The 15,465-nt window shown below is 41.9% G+C and overlaps 1 protein-coding gene across 1 annotated transcript in view; it reads left to right on the forward strand.

The window, feature by feature from the left end:
* Positions 1-15,465, forward strand: part of BIRC6 (baculoviral IAP repeat containing 6) — a 293,548-nt gene that overhangs the window by 253,101 nt on the left and 24,982 nt on the right. Inside the window, 2 exon segments of the mRNA XM_008174422.4 lie at positions 6,836-6,981; positions 8,937-9,047. Of these exon segments, the coding sequence (XP_008172644.2) occupies positions 6,836-6,981; positions 8,937-9,047 (257 nt within the window).

The raw sequence follows: 15,465 nt of genomic DNA on the forward strand, positions 1-15,465 counted from the left end.
TAGTTTATCTGGCTAAAGGTATGCTTCCCCTTTTTTATTGCTCCTTCATTTTTGGGAAGAGGAAGAGTCTCCAGGAGACAAGGTCCCAGGCCCCATGATGAGGCAAAATAACACACTTTCTTGTTTCTTTTAGTTGTTGGTATTTTACTATTTTGAAAAGTTTAATTTTGGAGCTTATTCCATTTCCTCAACCAACTCCTGGTTCAAGTGGGGTTTGGCTTACCTGACTTTATAATTTTAATATGTATATGTACCCAGGAGATGTACTGTATCATACATAATATGGATTCAACCTGGAGAAACTCATTCACATAAGTGGCTCCATTAGAAATATAGTGCAACTGATCCAGTCCTAGGACATAAGGTCTTTAGAGGCACCTGCAGACTTAAGGTGGTTTGCAAGGACTCTTTAGGGTAGTTCATAGAACTGGCCAAGTAAAGGAGTTTAAAAGGTTCTCAGGCTTTGCTTCTGTTTTGAGAGTAAATAGTTTAGCCAAATTAAGAGTATAACTCTATTTCCATTATAAGATTGCTTTTAATCTCCTCCTCAAATTTAACCAAAGCTGAAGAAATTTTACTCAATTTTCTTGTGTGGCATTCTGCATGTGGAAAGTTTTTCTTCAACATTTTGGGGATAGTTGGACAAGCTGTTTTTGAAGTATGATGATTTCAGAAGTGAAAAGTTTTTCATTTTCCAAAAGTCTGTTTCCCAAGTACATTTATTTACCTTGCCATTGTGTTCCAATATCAGAATTATAACCCCTTACACCTTTTGTACCCGTCTCTGTACCTTTATAAAGATAACGTTCAAGCTTTTTTTCTACTCCTCTTTTACTTCAGAAATAGTAGCCATAGAATGTCGCAGTCTTTGTAAGACTGTGAATGTAATATGACAGGAAGCTAAAGCCTGCTGATATCCAGCTTTCTAAGCTAAGGGTGGGAAAGGAAGAATGTTGAGTTCTTCTCTGAGTGCTTGCTCATGTTGATTCTATTGGGGGGGGGGGTGTACCCATGTGCACAGTTGTCAGGATTTTTGCCTTAGCACAGTGTCTGTGGGATCGGCTGTGACGCCCTCTGGAGTGTTGTGCACATGCGTCAGTATATTAAGTGCCACTGGTCCTACGCCCTCTCAGTTCCTTCTTACCACCTGTGGCGGTTGGTCAGAGCACCTTTTTTCCCTTGCCTATCAAATGTTCAGCAGTTCTCTCTTTTTCTTCAAGTTTTAGTGTCTTGTAAATAGTTTGTTTACAGTAGTTAGTGAAGTAGTTGTTAAGTACTGTAGTTAGTAAATTAGAATCCTGACAGGGACTCTGCCTCAGTCTCTGGGTTTTAAGCCTTGTTCTGACTGTAACAGGCTATGCCTGTTAGTGATCCCCATAGCAGCTGCCTGAAGTGCTTGGGGGAATCCCATGTGAAGAAGTGTTGCATCTGTAAGAACTTTCGTCCCAGAACGCAGAGTGCAACATCCTTTTGAGGACTCTCCTCATGGAGGCTGCTCTCCGCCCAGCCTCTGAGCTATCCCAGCCATACTCAACTCTCAGTACTTCGGCCTCGGTGCACAGTGCATCCCCGGCACCAGGCTCTATCCAGCACTGCTCCTCTTCTCCAGTGCTCAAAAAAAAGTTTAAGCGGGACTCCCTGGCACCAGGCAAGAAAGGCCAAGGGGCATGGGGTAAAGGACACAGTTTGGGCTGCCGAGATGCCCCCTCTCCCTCCGAGGGCTCTGCCACTGACTCCAGGAGTGGTAGGGGACCCAGACTCATAGTGGGGCCAATGCCTTCCCAGAAAGCAAAGGACTCTCCCAACGCAGCCAGCACTGTGCACTGTGATGGACCCGGCAAAGGCTCACTACGAGGGCAAGCCAGCCGTAATAACCCCCCAGAGGGTGAGTTAACGCTACCAGTCTCTGGAGCTGAGGCAGCGCTCTCCGTCGCCGTGCCCCCGGTCTCTACAACAGCTCAGGTCACTGGTTCAACACTTGAGATTTCTGGTACCGGGCTTCCGGTCTACGCCCTCTTGACGAGGTTCGCCCAGAGGGAGACATCAGTCACCGTATTGCCGGCATTAATCACTCTCCGGCCAACCATCTGCACAATGTAGATGGCCATCACCTACACTGTGGGAACGTTCTCTGACATGGTACCGATCCCCCCACTTCTGGCAGCAATCCACCTATTCGAGGCACCGTTCACCCACAGTGACGGTTAGCTGCCACGCTCAGGGGGGTGGACAGGGGCTCTCTGTCCGACACCTTTTTGCTCCCATGGTCGGATGCTCTGATGTATGCCTTCCCACCAGTGCCCTTGATCAACAGAGTCCTTATGAAGATCAAACATGACAAGGCAAAGGTTATCCTGATAGGCTTGGCCTCACCAGCACTGGTTCAGCACACAGCTGGACCTTTCAATAGCCACCCCGCTGCAGCTGTCTCTGTGGCCGAATCTGCTGTCCCAGAACCACGACGGTCTTCTGCGCCCAAACCTGGCGGTGCTGCACTTGACAGCCTGGTTACTGCATGGCTGAATGTGGAAGAACAGGGATGTTCAGCCTGGGTCCAACATGTCTTGTTGGGTAGCAGAAAGCCCTCCACCAGAGTGACCTAGCTGGCCAAATGGAAAAGGTTCTCATGCTGGTCCTCGGACCAAGGTATCTGGGCTGAACAGGCCTCGCTGCAGGCGATCCTTCTGAACTCAAGCTTGATGGGTTATCCCTGCCATCAATTAAGGTCCACTTGGCGGCTATTTCAGGCTTCCACTCCCCGCTCCAGGACAGGTCGGTCTTTGCTTATGACATGATGGTTTTGGGCTGTGTGCAGGCAGTGAGGTAGCTCAGGGTGCAGGGAGGGGATAGCTGGGGGCTGTGCGCCAGGAGGACTCCCCTGTGGTTACTGCTCCCAAAGGGCTCCCGGCTTCACTGCCGTGGTAGGGGCTCCCAGCTTCAGGCCCATGGCGGGGGGTGCCAGGGCTTGGGGTTTCAGCCCCGTGGGAGGGGGTGGTGGTGGGTGAGGCTCAGGCTCTGGGTTCCAGCTGCGGGTCCCGCGGCCCCCCTGAAAGAGCTTGAGGCCCCTTGGGGATGCAGAGCCCCGGTTGAGAACCACTGCAGTAGAGTTTGAAATAATGAGAATGTGCAGGGGGAGAATAGCAGCTGGCAAAGGCAGATTACCAAATGGATGTAGAACTCTCCTTTTGAACAGAATACAGAAGAGATTTTAAAAGAATTTGGGAGGTTTAACAGACTGGGACGCATTAAGGATAATATATTGCACTGAGATACTTCCAAAAATTACATGCACCACACGAAGTTCCATTATCACAGAGTGATAAAGTAAAAACTGAACTTGGCCAAATGGTAGAGTTAGAGGTTATTGTGCAATATGCGCACCGGCTGACTGAGCTAACGGTTTGGTCACCATAATAATATGTCAAAAACTTGTATAGATTCATACATTTGAATTCATCTTTCCATGCTTCACAGGGAAGTGATCCTCCCATCATTCTGTCCAAATCCACAGCATTCTGCTATCGCCTGTCGCACAATCTGGATGTATGTATAGCTCTAAAGATCTTGTGGTCATGCTCCTTGGTTGTTTCGTTTTTCCTAAAATGCCACAGTCTTTGGGCATGCAAACAATCCCTGACCAAATGGATTGTTAGACATTGTGGTGGCATTCAGCAAACCTATTCTTGAAGGAATCCAAGCACACACTACAAGATCTCTGGTGACATCCTGGCAGAAAGGTTATGCTTCAACTGAGGAAATCTGCAGGGCAGCAACCTGGTCTTCTATCATTTATTAAACATTTAGGTGGAGGAGGAAAGAGTGGGGAAAGTGGCTCTTTGCACATCCTGAATTCTGGCACACTAGTTACAGCAGCTTTGGAGCTGTGCTAAGATGTATCAACTTGCAACAGCCCTATATGATCATTACATCAATTGTGAAGAGCTAGAGGTTGTGGGGTGGTGGTGGTGAGGGTGGCAGAATAGGGTCGTTCTGCCAACCCTAATAATAAATCTATCTGCTAAATTCATTACTACTGGTGTTGAACTGTTTTTAGAGTTCACTGTATGTTCTTTTGGTTTTTGGTTCTTTTTCTTAGTCCTCAAACGTGCTTAAGTGCTTTGCTGAATTAGGGCCTATACATTTATTTACAATATGCTTTAAAATTAAAATTGGAGGAAGACGTTTGGATTTTCCAAATCTAAAGTAAAATATATGAGATTTATTATGGAGAATAGTAACCTGTTTTGAAGAGGGTTTTTTTAAAATAATTTTTAAAACAATAATTTCTCTTTCCGTAGCTTGACCAGCCACATTTTCTTTGCCTTTGACATATTTTTCTTTCTTGTAAATCTCAAGGGTTTTTGGACTTCTGCCAGAAAAGCTGAGGTGCAGTCTCTGTTTCTAGCAAGCAGCCTGAGAATTCTGAATTCAAGAGCCAATCTGTGGCCTTCACTGGGTGCTATTAGAGCAGGGGTGGGCAAATTATGGCCCGGGGGCCACATCCGGCCCCCCAGATGTTTTAATCTGGCCCTCGAACTCCCTCTGGGGAGCGGGTTCCGGGGCCCGCCCTGCTCGAGCGGGGTTGGGGCCTTGCCTCGCCTCGCTCCGGGCGGCTCCCAGAAGCAGCAGCATGTCCCCCTTCCGGCTCCAGGGGGCTCCGCACGCTGCCCCTGACCCAAGTACTGCCCCTGCAGCTCCCTTTGGCTGGGAACCACGGCCATTGGGAGCTGCACGGGGTGGCACCTGCGGCCGGGGCATCTCGCAGAACCGCCTGGCTGCACCTCTGTGTAGGAGCCGGAGAGGGGACCTGCTGCTGCTGCTTCTAGGAGCTGCTTGAGGTAAGCACACCCCAGAGCCTGCACCCCTGACCTCCTCCCGTGCCCCAACCCCCTGCCCCACCCCTGATCCCCCTCCCACCCTCCAAATCCCTCGTTCCCAGCCCGGAGCACCCTCCCGCATCCCCACCCCAGAGCCCGCATCCCCACCCCAGAGCCTGAATCCCACTCCCGCACCCTGAACGCCTCATATTTGGCTGCACCCCAGAGCCCACACCTCTAGCTGGACCCCTCACCCCCTCCCGCACCCCAACCCCCAATTTCGTGAGCATTCATGGCCTGCCATGCAATTTCCATGCCCAGATGTGGCCTTCGGGCCAAAAAGTTTGCCCACTTCTGTATTAGAGGCTCAGCACTTCTGAAAAACTCTTCACTTTTTTATGTACCAAAATACAGATTTAGGAAACGAACTTTAGCCTCCCATTTTTTTAAGTCTTGGTCTATATCTCTACAAACAAAAGACTACGGTGGAGATTTTGCAAAGCACAAATGGTGGGAGTTAGGCACCCCAACTGCCTTTTGCTCATTTAAAAATATCTTCCTGTGGCGTTAATACATGTGTTGCCTAGCTCCCTCTTTCCCCGCATTAGCACTCTTGAAAATCCAATATTTCTTTTAAGAAAACAATGGGTCATGATAATTTTGAACAAAAAATCTGGTACAAGGGAAAATCAGTGTTGCTACAATAAATTTACTTTGTTGTTAACATACTCAAGGGATAGCTTTATTTGATGAGGTTCAAAGACCTTAAATATCACCATAATTTACTCAGTGTTGAATGTTTTAGAAATACTCTAGTATTAACACAATTTCAGCCTATTTTAAAATTACAGAGTCTGAATATTCAGAGATTGCAAAAAACAAAAATAGTAGTTTGGAACATCAAAGCATTAAATTGCTAATTTCTACTTACATAAACAGCTTTTTGTTATGCTGATGCCTATGATGATAGGAAAATAGGAAACAAGAGGTGGTTTGGCTGCTAATCTTGTTTGAATCTTAAAATGAACAGCTGCTGTTTTTAAAACAAAGATTTACAGAGAAGCAAAAAACTCACTTAGAACTAAATGAAAATGATTTTGTGAAGTGCCCACTTTAAAATCTATAATGGCTTACATAGTGTTTAGTGCATATGCATATTAGAACTTAATTTACAAATAAACTTTGAAAATGTACACACTAAATAATTTAGCATTGTCAGTCTCATGCTTTCTTTTCAAGAGCATATTTATATTCAGATGTAAACTATTGATGGATTGGCAAGATAAAAAGATTGTTTAAAATGACTTAATCATTTACCTTAGCTACTTTTATAAAAAATAGCAATGCTATTGTACACTATTTAAGTATCTGGAATTTTTTTATTCTAAAACTCATAAGTTGGCCATTTTAATTCACATCAGGCTGAATGGATATACATAAATGTAGATTAAAATATTTAAACTTTTTAATGTTAATTTTTTCATTATTTTTATTACTTTAAGAAAACTTTGAGAGCATTACAATGTGGGGAAAAAAGGTTACACAATTTTAGGACCTAATCCTGCTCTGAGCTCTGTGCAGGGAGACCCAGTGTCGGTTTAGGACCTTCAGATGTTTTTGTATTGGATTTCTGTATTAATTTTTGGTGTAAAGTACTTTGAAAATGAAAAATGTCATATAGTTCGTTACAAACAACTTTACTGCTGGAGCAAGAAACTGTTATTTCAGTATATTGTTTTGTCTTTCTTCAAACTTCACTTTACTGTACCCAAAACATACATTTTTGCTGGTCCAGTCAAGACATATGCTAATGACTGTGATATTTAAAGGAAAGAATTCAGTTTTTATCCTATTTCATGGTAGGTGTGGCGACACATTGCATTTCAAAAAGGCTTTGTTGTTTTTAATGCTAATGTTTTTACCCATTGTCAATAATAGCCAGCTTTCTGAATATTGTGTCTGATTACAGTCCTATAACCTCTCCCCCCACCCCCTTCCCCATTCATTTCAACAAACAGGTCTAAGAAAGAAAAAGCTAAAGCAGGAGTAAAACCAGATGCTTCTGATCAAGAGCCAGAGGGGCTGACGCTTTTGGTACCAGACATCCAGAAGACTGCTGAGATAGTTTATGCTGCTACCACCAGTTTGCGCCAAGCAAATCAAGGTAAAATAAAAATAGTCACTATGTTGATGAATACCGTACATAAGATTTTTTTAGCATGCTTGTTGACATAAAATTCAGAGGCCAAGATTTAAAAAATGGATGCCAGAAGTTTGAGTTCTAGGACTTAGATGCCCAGCTGCCATTTAAGGTGGCTAAGTCCAATATTTAGGCATCACTGAGATCCTCAAAATCTCTGCTCAGATGCCATGTAGCCCTGCAGATGTCTAAAGTCCCTAGTGCCTTGCAGTTCCACCATTAAACTTCCCAAAGTTTTATCCAGTGAGCTGCCACAGTCTAGCATCCAGGTGCCTATCTCATCTGTATGCCTCCTCGGGATCCTCAAAGTAGGCATTCCCCGGCCTGTTTCACCTGTGGCACTTACTCCAGTATGCATCCTCAGAGCACACGTAACTTCCTACAAAATGGCAGGGGGATGAGGAGGAGGAGGCAGCTCCTTTGTAACCTTTATCCCTGTGGTTAGGGCACTCACCCGGGATGTGGGAGATCCAGAATAAATTCTCTCTTCTGCCTGATGTGGAAAAGGGATTTGAATATGGGTTTCCCACCTCTCAGGTGAGTCCCTTAACCACTGAGCTATGGGATATTCTGGTATGAGTCTTTCTCAATATTTCCAGTTGAAGCTATTCCACTATGTAATAAATAATTAAGCATGCATTGGGCCAGAGAGAGAGAATGAGTCTCTACTCCAGGGGCTAGGGCACCCACCTGAGAAATGGGAAACTTAAGTTCAGATCCCTTCTCCACATAAGGCAGAAGTGGGGAATTGAACCTGAGTATCCCACATTCTGTGTGAGTACCCTAACCACTGGGCTAAAGGTTGTAAGGGGCTGCCACCTCCTGCATTTCTTGACAAAGAAGAAGAAGAAAAAAAACCAACCAACCAAACAAAAAACCACAGCAGCTTAGGCGCCTACCTCCAGAAGAGGGTTCATCGCAGTGATTCTCAAGTAGAGATTGGTGTCCCAAGTCCCTTTGAAGGGCAGGGCTTAGGACTCACCCCCCCCCTCTTTGGAATTTCCTGTTGACTAGTTTAGGCAGCTTCCCCATTCAGTGCGCTGGCTTTTTTGGATCCCATTCTTGGGCATCTCTCTCTCTCTTCCCCCCCCCCCCCCCCCCCCCCTGCATAGGGAGCCTCGTTGCCTAATTCAGGGCTGTAGATTCCACTTGGTATCAAAGTGCCTACAAGTTAGGCACTGTAACACTTAGCATTGCAATGCTTAAGTCCCTTTGTGAATCTAGTCCCTAAGTCTTCAATTTTGGACTTAAGTGGCTTGATTTTCAAAACTGCTGAACACCCAGCAGTTTCCTGGGAAACATTTGGCACTCATTTTTAAAATTCTTGATCAGATTATACAAAACTGGTTAGTGTAAGGGACAATGCTGTATCTTCCAGTTTTTATCACAATTATGTAACATCTTGTTTAACATTAAGAGGAAAATGAATATGAGAAAAGCTGACAAAGTAATAACTCTGCTGTTGCAATTAAACTTCTTGAAAAAAAAAAAAATTCTTAGTAAAGTAAGTACAGAACAAAGAGAGCCTAAATTAAGGATTAAAATAGAAGAAATTTCATACATTTGGGGTCTATACAGAAATTAAAGAAACCAAAAATGAATAGCTCTTATGGTAACATAAATTTTACAATATATGTGGTCTTCTACTTATAAGCCTATAGGGTAGGGAAACATGGAATTTTATAAAAAGTTAAGAAAACTATCTTAAATTCACAATGCAAGCTGACAGTTTGAGTTTTACAGTTACATTATTTGTAAAGCAAAACTTAGTCTGAAATAAAGAGCTGATTTTTGTCATCACTTGTGGGGAATACGTGTTCAGTATCCTTGTCAAACCCCCGCCACTAGTAAATGAGAAAAGATCAGATTTTAATCTTGTGTGGAAAAATATACATCACTTTCAAATTTTTATATAACAGAAAAGAAGTTGGCTGAATACTCCAAAAAGGCTTCTGTGAAGCCCAAGCCTTTGTCTGTTTTAAGGTCCCTTGAAGAAAAGTATGTGGCTGTCATGAAAAAACTCCAATTTGGTAAGTTAAGAAGTATTAATATTGTGTAATACTGTTGTATAGAAAGAAAAATTCTAAAAACATACATTGAGGCTTCAGTCCAGGAAAGATTTGCACATGTGAATAACTTCATACAGTAGACTATTCACATGCAGAAGGTTACCCATATCCACATTTTCAGGTTGTAGTAAGTTTCATTAGATTAACCAGTGGATGTGTTATTCCTTGACTTTAGCAAAGCTTTTGATACAGTCTCCCACAGTATTCTTGCCAGCAAGTTAAAGTAGTATGGGCTGGATGAATGGACTATAAGGTGGATAGAAAGCTGGCTAGATCGTCGGGCTCAACAGGTAGTGATCAATGGCTCCATGTCTAGTTGGCAGCCAGTTTCAAGTGAAGTGCCCCAGGGGTCGGTCCTGGGGCCGGTTTTGTTCAATATCTTCATTAATGATCTGGAGGATGGCGTGGACTGCACTCTCAGCAAGTTTGCAGATGACACTAAACTGGGAGGAGTGGTAGATACGCTGGAGGGTAGGACAGGATACAGAGGGACCTAGACAAATTAGAGGATTGGGCCAAAAGAAACCTGATGAGGTTCAACAAGGACAAGTGCAGAGTCCTGCACTTAGGACGGAAGAATCCCATGCACTGTTACAGACTAGGGACCGAATGGCTAGGAAGCAGTTCTGGAGAAAAGGACCTAGGGGTCACAGTGGACGAGAAGCTGGATATGAGTCAACAATGTGCCCTTGTTGCCAAGAAGGCTAACGGCATTTTGTGCTGTATAAGTAGTGGCATTGCCAGCAGATCGAGGGACGTGATCATTCCCCTCGATTCGACATTGGTGAGGCCTCATCTGGAGTACTGTGTCCGGTTTTGGGCCCCACACTACAAGAAGGATGTGGAAAAATTGGAAAGAGTCCAGCGGAGGGCAACAAAAATGATTAGGGAGCTGGAGCACATGACTTATGAGGAGAGGCTGAGGGAACTGGGATTGTTTAGTCTGCAGAAAAGAAGAATGAGGGGGGATTTGATAGCTGCTTTCAACTACCTGAAAGGGGGTTCCAAAGAGGATGGATCTAGACTGTTCTCAGTACTACCTGATGACAGAACAAGGAGTAATGGTCTCAAGTTACAGTGCGGGAGGTTTAGGTTGGATATTAGGAAAAACTTTTTCACTAGAAGGGTGGTGAAGCACTGGAATGGGTTACCTAGGGAGGTGGTGGAATCTCCTTCCTTAGAGGTTTTTAAGGTCAGGCTTGACAAAGCCCTAGCTGGGATGATTTAGTTGGGAATTGGTCCTGCTTTGAGCAGGGGGTTGGACTAGATGACCTCCTGAGGTCCCTTCCAACCCTGATATTCTATGATTCTATGTCCAAATGTATTAAGTTTCACATACAAGTTACAAAATGATCTTTGTGTGTCTTTTAGTTCTCAGAGACCACTGCTGACCAACATTGTCTCCTTGTTTCCTTGTGCTTCCCCCATCTATCTTTCTGTATCCCTCTGTTTTCTTGTGTCTTGTATTTAAATTGTAAACTGTACAGGGCAGGAACAGTCTTTTTGTTCTGTGTCGGTACAGCACCTAGCATGATGGGGTCCTGGTCCGTGACTGGGTTCTTAGATGCTATGATAATATAAATAATAACTTCTCAAATATTTGTGTGGGGGGTTTACAAATGCTGCAAAAACAACTGTTTAACCAACTTATTTGCTTCTATGAATAATTGTAAGACAATATTTTGTTCAGAGATGCATTTCTGGAGAGTCATGAATAGGGTTGTCAAGCAATTAAAAAAATTAATCACAATTAATCGCACTGTTAATAATAGAATACTATTTATTTAAATATTTTTGGATGTTCTCTACTTTTTCAAATTGATTTCAGTTACAACACAGAATACTAAGTGTATAGTGCTCACCTTATATTTATTTTTATTACAAATATTTGTACTGTAAAAAAATAAAAGAAATAGTATTTTTCAGTTCATCTAATACAAGTACTGTAGTGCAATCTCTTTATCATGAAAGTTGAACTTACAAATGTAGAATTGTGTGCCAAAAAAACCTGCATTCAGAAATAAAACAATGTAAAACTTTAGAGCCTACAAGTCCACTCCGTCCTACTTCTTGTTCAGCCAATCACTCAGACAAACAAGTTTGTTTACGTTTACAGGAGATAATGCTGCCCGCTGCTTGTTTACAATGTCACCTGAAAGTGAGAACAGGCTTTCGCATGGCACTGTTGTAGCCAGTGTCACAAGATACTTATGTGCCAAATGCGCTAAAGATTCATATGTCCTATCATGCTTCAACCACCATTCCAGAGGATATGCATCCATGCTGATGATGGGTTCTGCACGATAACGATCCAAAGCACTGCGGACCGATGCCTGTTTATTTTTATCATCTGAGTCAGATACCACCAGCAGAAGGTTGATTTTCTTTTTTGGTGATTCAGATTCTGGAGTTTCCACATCAGTGTGTTGATCTTTTAAGACTTCTGAAAGCATTCTCTACACCCCATCCCTCTCAGATTTTGGATGGTATTTTTGATTCCTAAACCTTCGGTTGAGTGCTGTAGCTATCTTTAGAAATCTCACATTGGTACCTTCTTTGTGTTTTGTCAGATCGGCAGCAAGTGTTCTTAAAATGAACAACGTGCTGAGGCATCATCTGAGACTACTATAACATGAAAAATATGGCAAAATGCGGGTAAAATAGAACCAGAGACATACAATTCTCCCCCAAGGAGTTCAGTCACAAATTTAATTAACACATTATTATTTAATTAACACGCCATCAGCATGGAATCACATCCTCTGAAATGGTAGCCGAAGCACAAAGGGGCATGGAATGTTTAACAAAAGTCAGCTACAAAAGTGCCTGTTCTCACTTCCAGGTGACATTGTAAATAAGAAGCGAGCAGCATTATCTCCTGCATATATAAAGAAACTTGTTTGTCGTAGCAGTTGGCTGAACAAGAAGTAGGACTGAGAGGACTTGTAGGCGTTAAAGTTTTACATTTTTTTGTTTTTGAGTGCAGTTATGTAACAACAAAAATTCTACATTTGTAAATTGCACTTTCACAATAAAGAGAGTGCACTACAGTACTTGTATGAGGTGAATTGAAAGATACTATCTTTTGTCTACAAATATTTGCACTGTAAAAATTATCAAAAATAATATAAAATGAGTAATGTACACTTTTTTGTATTCTGTGTTGTAACTGAAATCAGTATGTTTGAAAATGTAGAAAAACATCCAAAAGATTTATAATAAATTTCAATTGGTATTCTGTTATTGTTTAATAGTGCGATTAAAACTGCAATTAATCATGATTAATTTTTTTCAGTTACACGCATGAGTTAACTGCGATTAATCAACAGTGCTAGTCATAAATACTCACGTTACTGGGTATTCACACCAGAAATTTTTGTGGGCCTTCTTGAAAGCTCTCTGAGTTTGGTAGCATGAAGAAGCAATAACATGGGACTTAAGTGATTTGATAATTGCATGAAATACACTAGGATGAAATTCAGTAAGGACAAATGTAAAGTACTACACTTAAGATGGAATAATCAATTGCACAAATACAAAATGGGAAATGACTGCATAGGAAGGAGTAGTCCAGAAAAGGATCTGGGGGTTACAGTGGATCACAAATTAAATGAGTCAACAATGTAATGATGTTGCCAAAAAACAAACAGCACTCCAGAATATATTAGCAGTACTGTTGTAAGCAAGACACGAGAAATTCTTCCACTCTACACCCCACTGTTAAGGCTTCAGCTGGAATATTATGTCCAGTTCTGGGCACCACACTTTGGGAAAGATGTCGACAACTTAGAGAAAGTCCAGAGGAGAGCAACAAAAAATTATAGACGGTTTAGAAAACATGACATAAGAGAAAAGATTGAAAAAACTGAATTTGTTTCGTCTGGAGAAGAGAAGACTGATGGGGAATATGGTAACAGTCTTCAAGTAGAAGCAAGGGAGATTTAGGCTAGACATTAGGAAAAACTTCCTAACTGTAAGGGTAGTTAAGCACTGGAACAAATTAATCAGGAAGGTTGTGGAGTCTCAGTCATTGGAGGATTTTAAGAACAGGTTAGCAAACATCTGTCAGGGATGCCTAGATAATACTTAGGGCTTATCTATACTTAAAATGCTACTGTAGCACTTCATTGTAGACACTATCTATGCGTGAGGGCATCTCCCATCTGCATAAGTAATCCACCTCCCTGAGAGGCGGTAGCTAGGTTGATGGAAGAATTCTTTGGTTGCTCTAGTGCGGTGTACACCGAGGGTTAGGTCAGCTTAACTGTGCTGCTCTGATGTGTGGATTTTTCACACACCTGAGTGATGTAGCTGGCTCAACCTAACTTTTCAGTGTAGACCAGGCCTTAGTCCTGCCTCAGTGCAGCAGATTGGATTTGATGACATATTAAGGTACTTCCCAGTCCTGCATTGCTGCGATTTTAATGAATCGTGAATAGTCATAGCAGTAGTCATTGTGTGAATAGTTTCTGAGATATACGTAGGTTCAGATAGTTTCACGTAAGCCATTCTAATAATAATGAAAGAAAACTAGTAAAAAATTAGTCTTTCAAGGATAATTCATAAACAGAAAAGGGGGCTAAACTTGTTCATAAATTGTTGGCTGTGGATAGTTCATCCCACTCTCACGTCAAGCTTTGAACAGCCAATAGGGACATGGGTCCATATCAGAGGTCACAGCCCTAGGCTCTGCAAAAACCTTACCTCAGGCCCAAAGCTTGCAACTGAATCAGTATGGTTAGGCCCATATTGACTTCAGTAGGGCTCCACTCTAGCACAGTGGTCTGCCCGTGTGGATCCAGTTCCAGGATCCGACCCTCAGTCAGCAAAATCAACCATAACTTAAGCAGAGAACTTTGCATTTGTCCTCCATGTCTCCCAGCATGGTTCATTAGTGAAAATATATACAAACCTTTTTGGTGGATTTCTGTAATATTTTTAAGATAATTCTTAGTAATTTTAATGAACATTTCAGGGAAGATTTTTTGAGGGGAAATGTTTTCTGAACTTCTACAAAATGTATGAATAGCATTAAAAATGTTTTAAATATAATTTATTGCTAGATGCTCTTGCTGGCTCATACACAAAATTTTCTTTTTATTTTATCAATTAATGTGTTCCAGTCCTATAAATCTTCATATGAGTAATCTGAAATAGTCCATTTGATGTCAATGGGGACTAGTCACATGGGTGACTAAGAGTTTGGAGGACTGGGTCCATGAAATGTGATTCCAGGGGGGGGAAAAACTATCCTAAAAATCTGGCCATCTAAGACCAAGAGTCAAAATACTGTATGAGAAAGTATTCTTGCAATATTTCAACCTCTAAAATAACAAGTATGAGAAATCATGTAGGATATTTGGTCTTGTAAAAGTTCCAATCCAATATTTACAAGACCCTTCATGAAGCTTGTAATAATCACAGAAACCTTCTTGAAGCTCCCAGGATTCAAAACTTTGCATCCTAAGTCCAAAGCTTTTCACCCATCCCTACAAAACAGTACAGTAATTCATGGTTCAAAACAAAGCTGTAATATTTAGACCAAGTTGCTTTGTCTGAAAAAAAAACCCAAACACCCACCGCCCACCCCAAAAAAACCCAAAACCACATCTTCCAGAAGTGAAAAAGCACTCTTTCAAGGTCCCTTGTCTCAAAAAGCACTTTTCAGATTAAACTCAACATTTACCAATAATTTACCTCTTGCCTCAGAGCATGAACAATTTCAGACAGAAGAGTTCTCTTTCTCAGAATATTTTAAATGGTGGATCAAAATCAGTCTTGTAATCGAAAGGCTCCCATAAACTTAATTATGGAATTCACTGCCATTCCTCTGTTACACAACAAAGAAGTTTGGGTGGGTGGGGGTTCAGAAAAAGAAGCCAGGACTAGTATTGAAGGTGGCTTGACAAATCATTTGTTATTTTGAGAGTAGTTTTTATGTCACAAATCGAGGTCTTGTCATTTTGGCTACATTATCTTTTATGTTAGTATCAATTTCATTTTCAGCTTATTGCCAATGAAAACAGAGTATGGAGCTGGGAGAGTTAGTGGTGCTATCTTTTCACCTTTGGCACCAAGTATCAAATTTCATTTAATGACAAATGGTAAAAAATCTGGTCTTGTTCTAATCTTTTATGAATATTTACCCGTATTAAACATAGTTGGCAGTCTGCTCCAAATTGATCCATGACTAGAATTATTGTTCATTTCTTAGGACCACAATGTGCTTAGTCTGAAATAACAGGAAGTTTTATAGATCAGAATTGAGGTACATTAACATGGTTGTGCATGGAAGCTTGTAAACCTGCTGAACTATACTTGATTCTACCCAGTACTGCTTATGCTTCATTTTCTGTGGTCACTATATTAACTCACAAAA

The sequence above is a fragment of the Chrysemys picta genome, chromosome 3, assembly GCF_011386835.1.
Source record: "Chrysemys picta bellii isolate R12L10 chromosome 3, ASM1138683v2, whole genome shotgun sequence".
NCBI lineage: Eukaryota > Metazoa > Chordata > Testudines > Emydidae > Chrysemys > Chrysemys picta.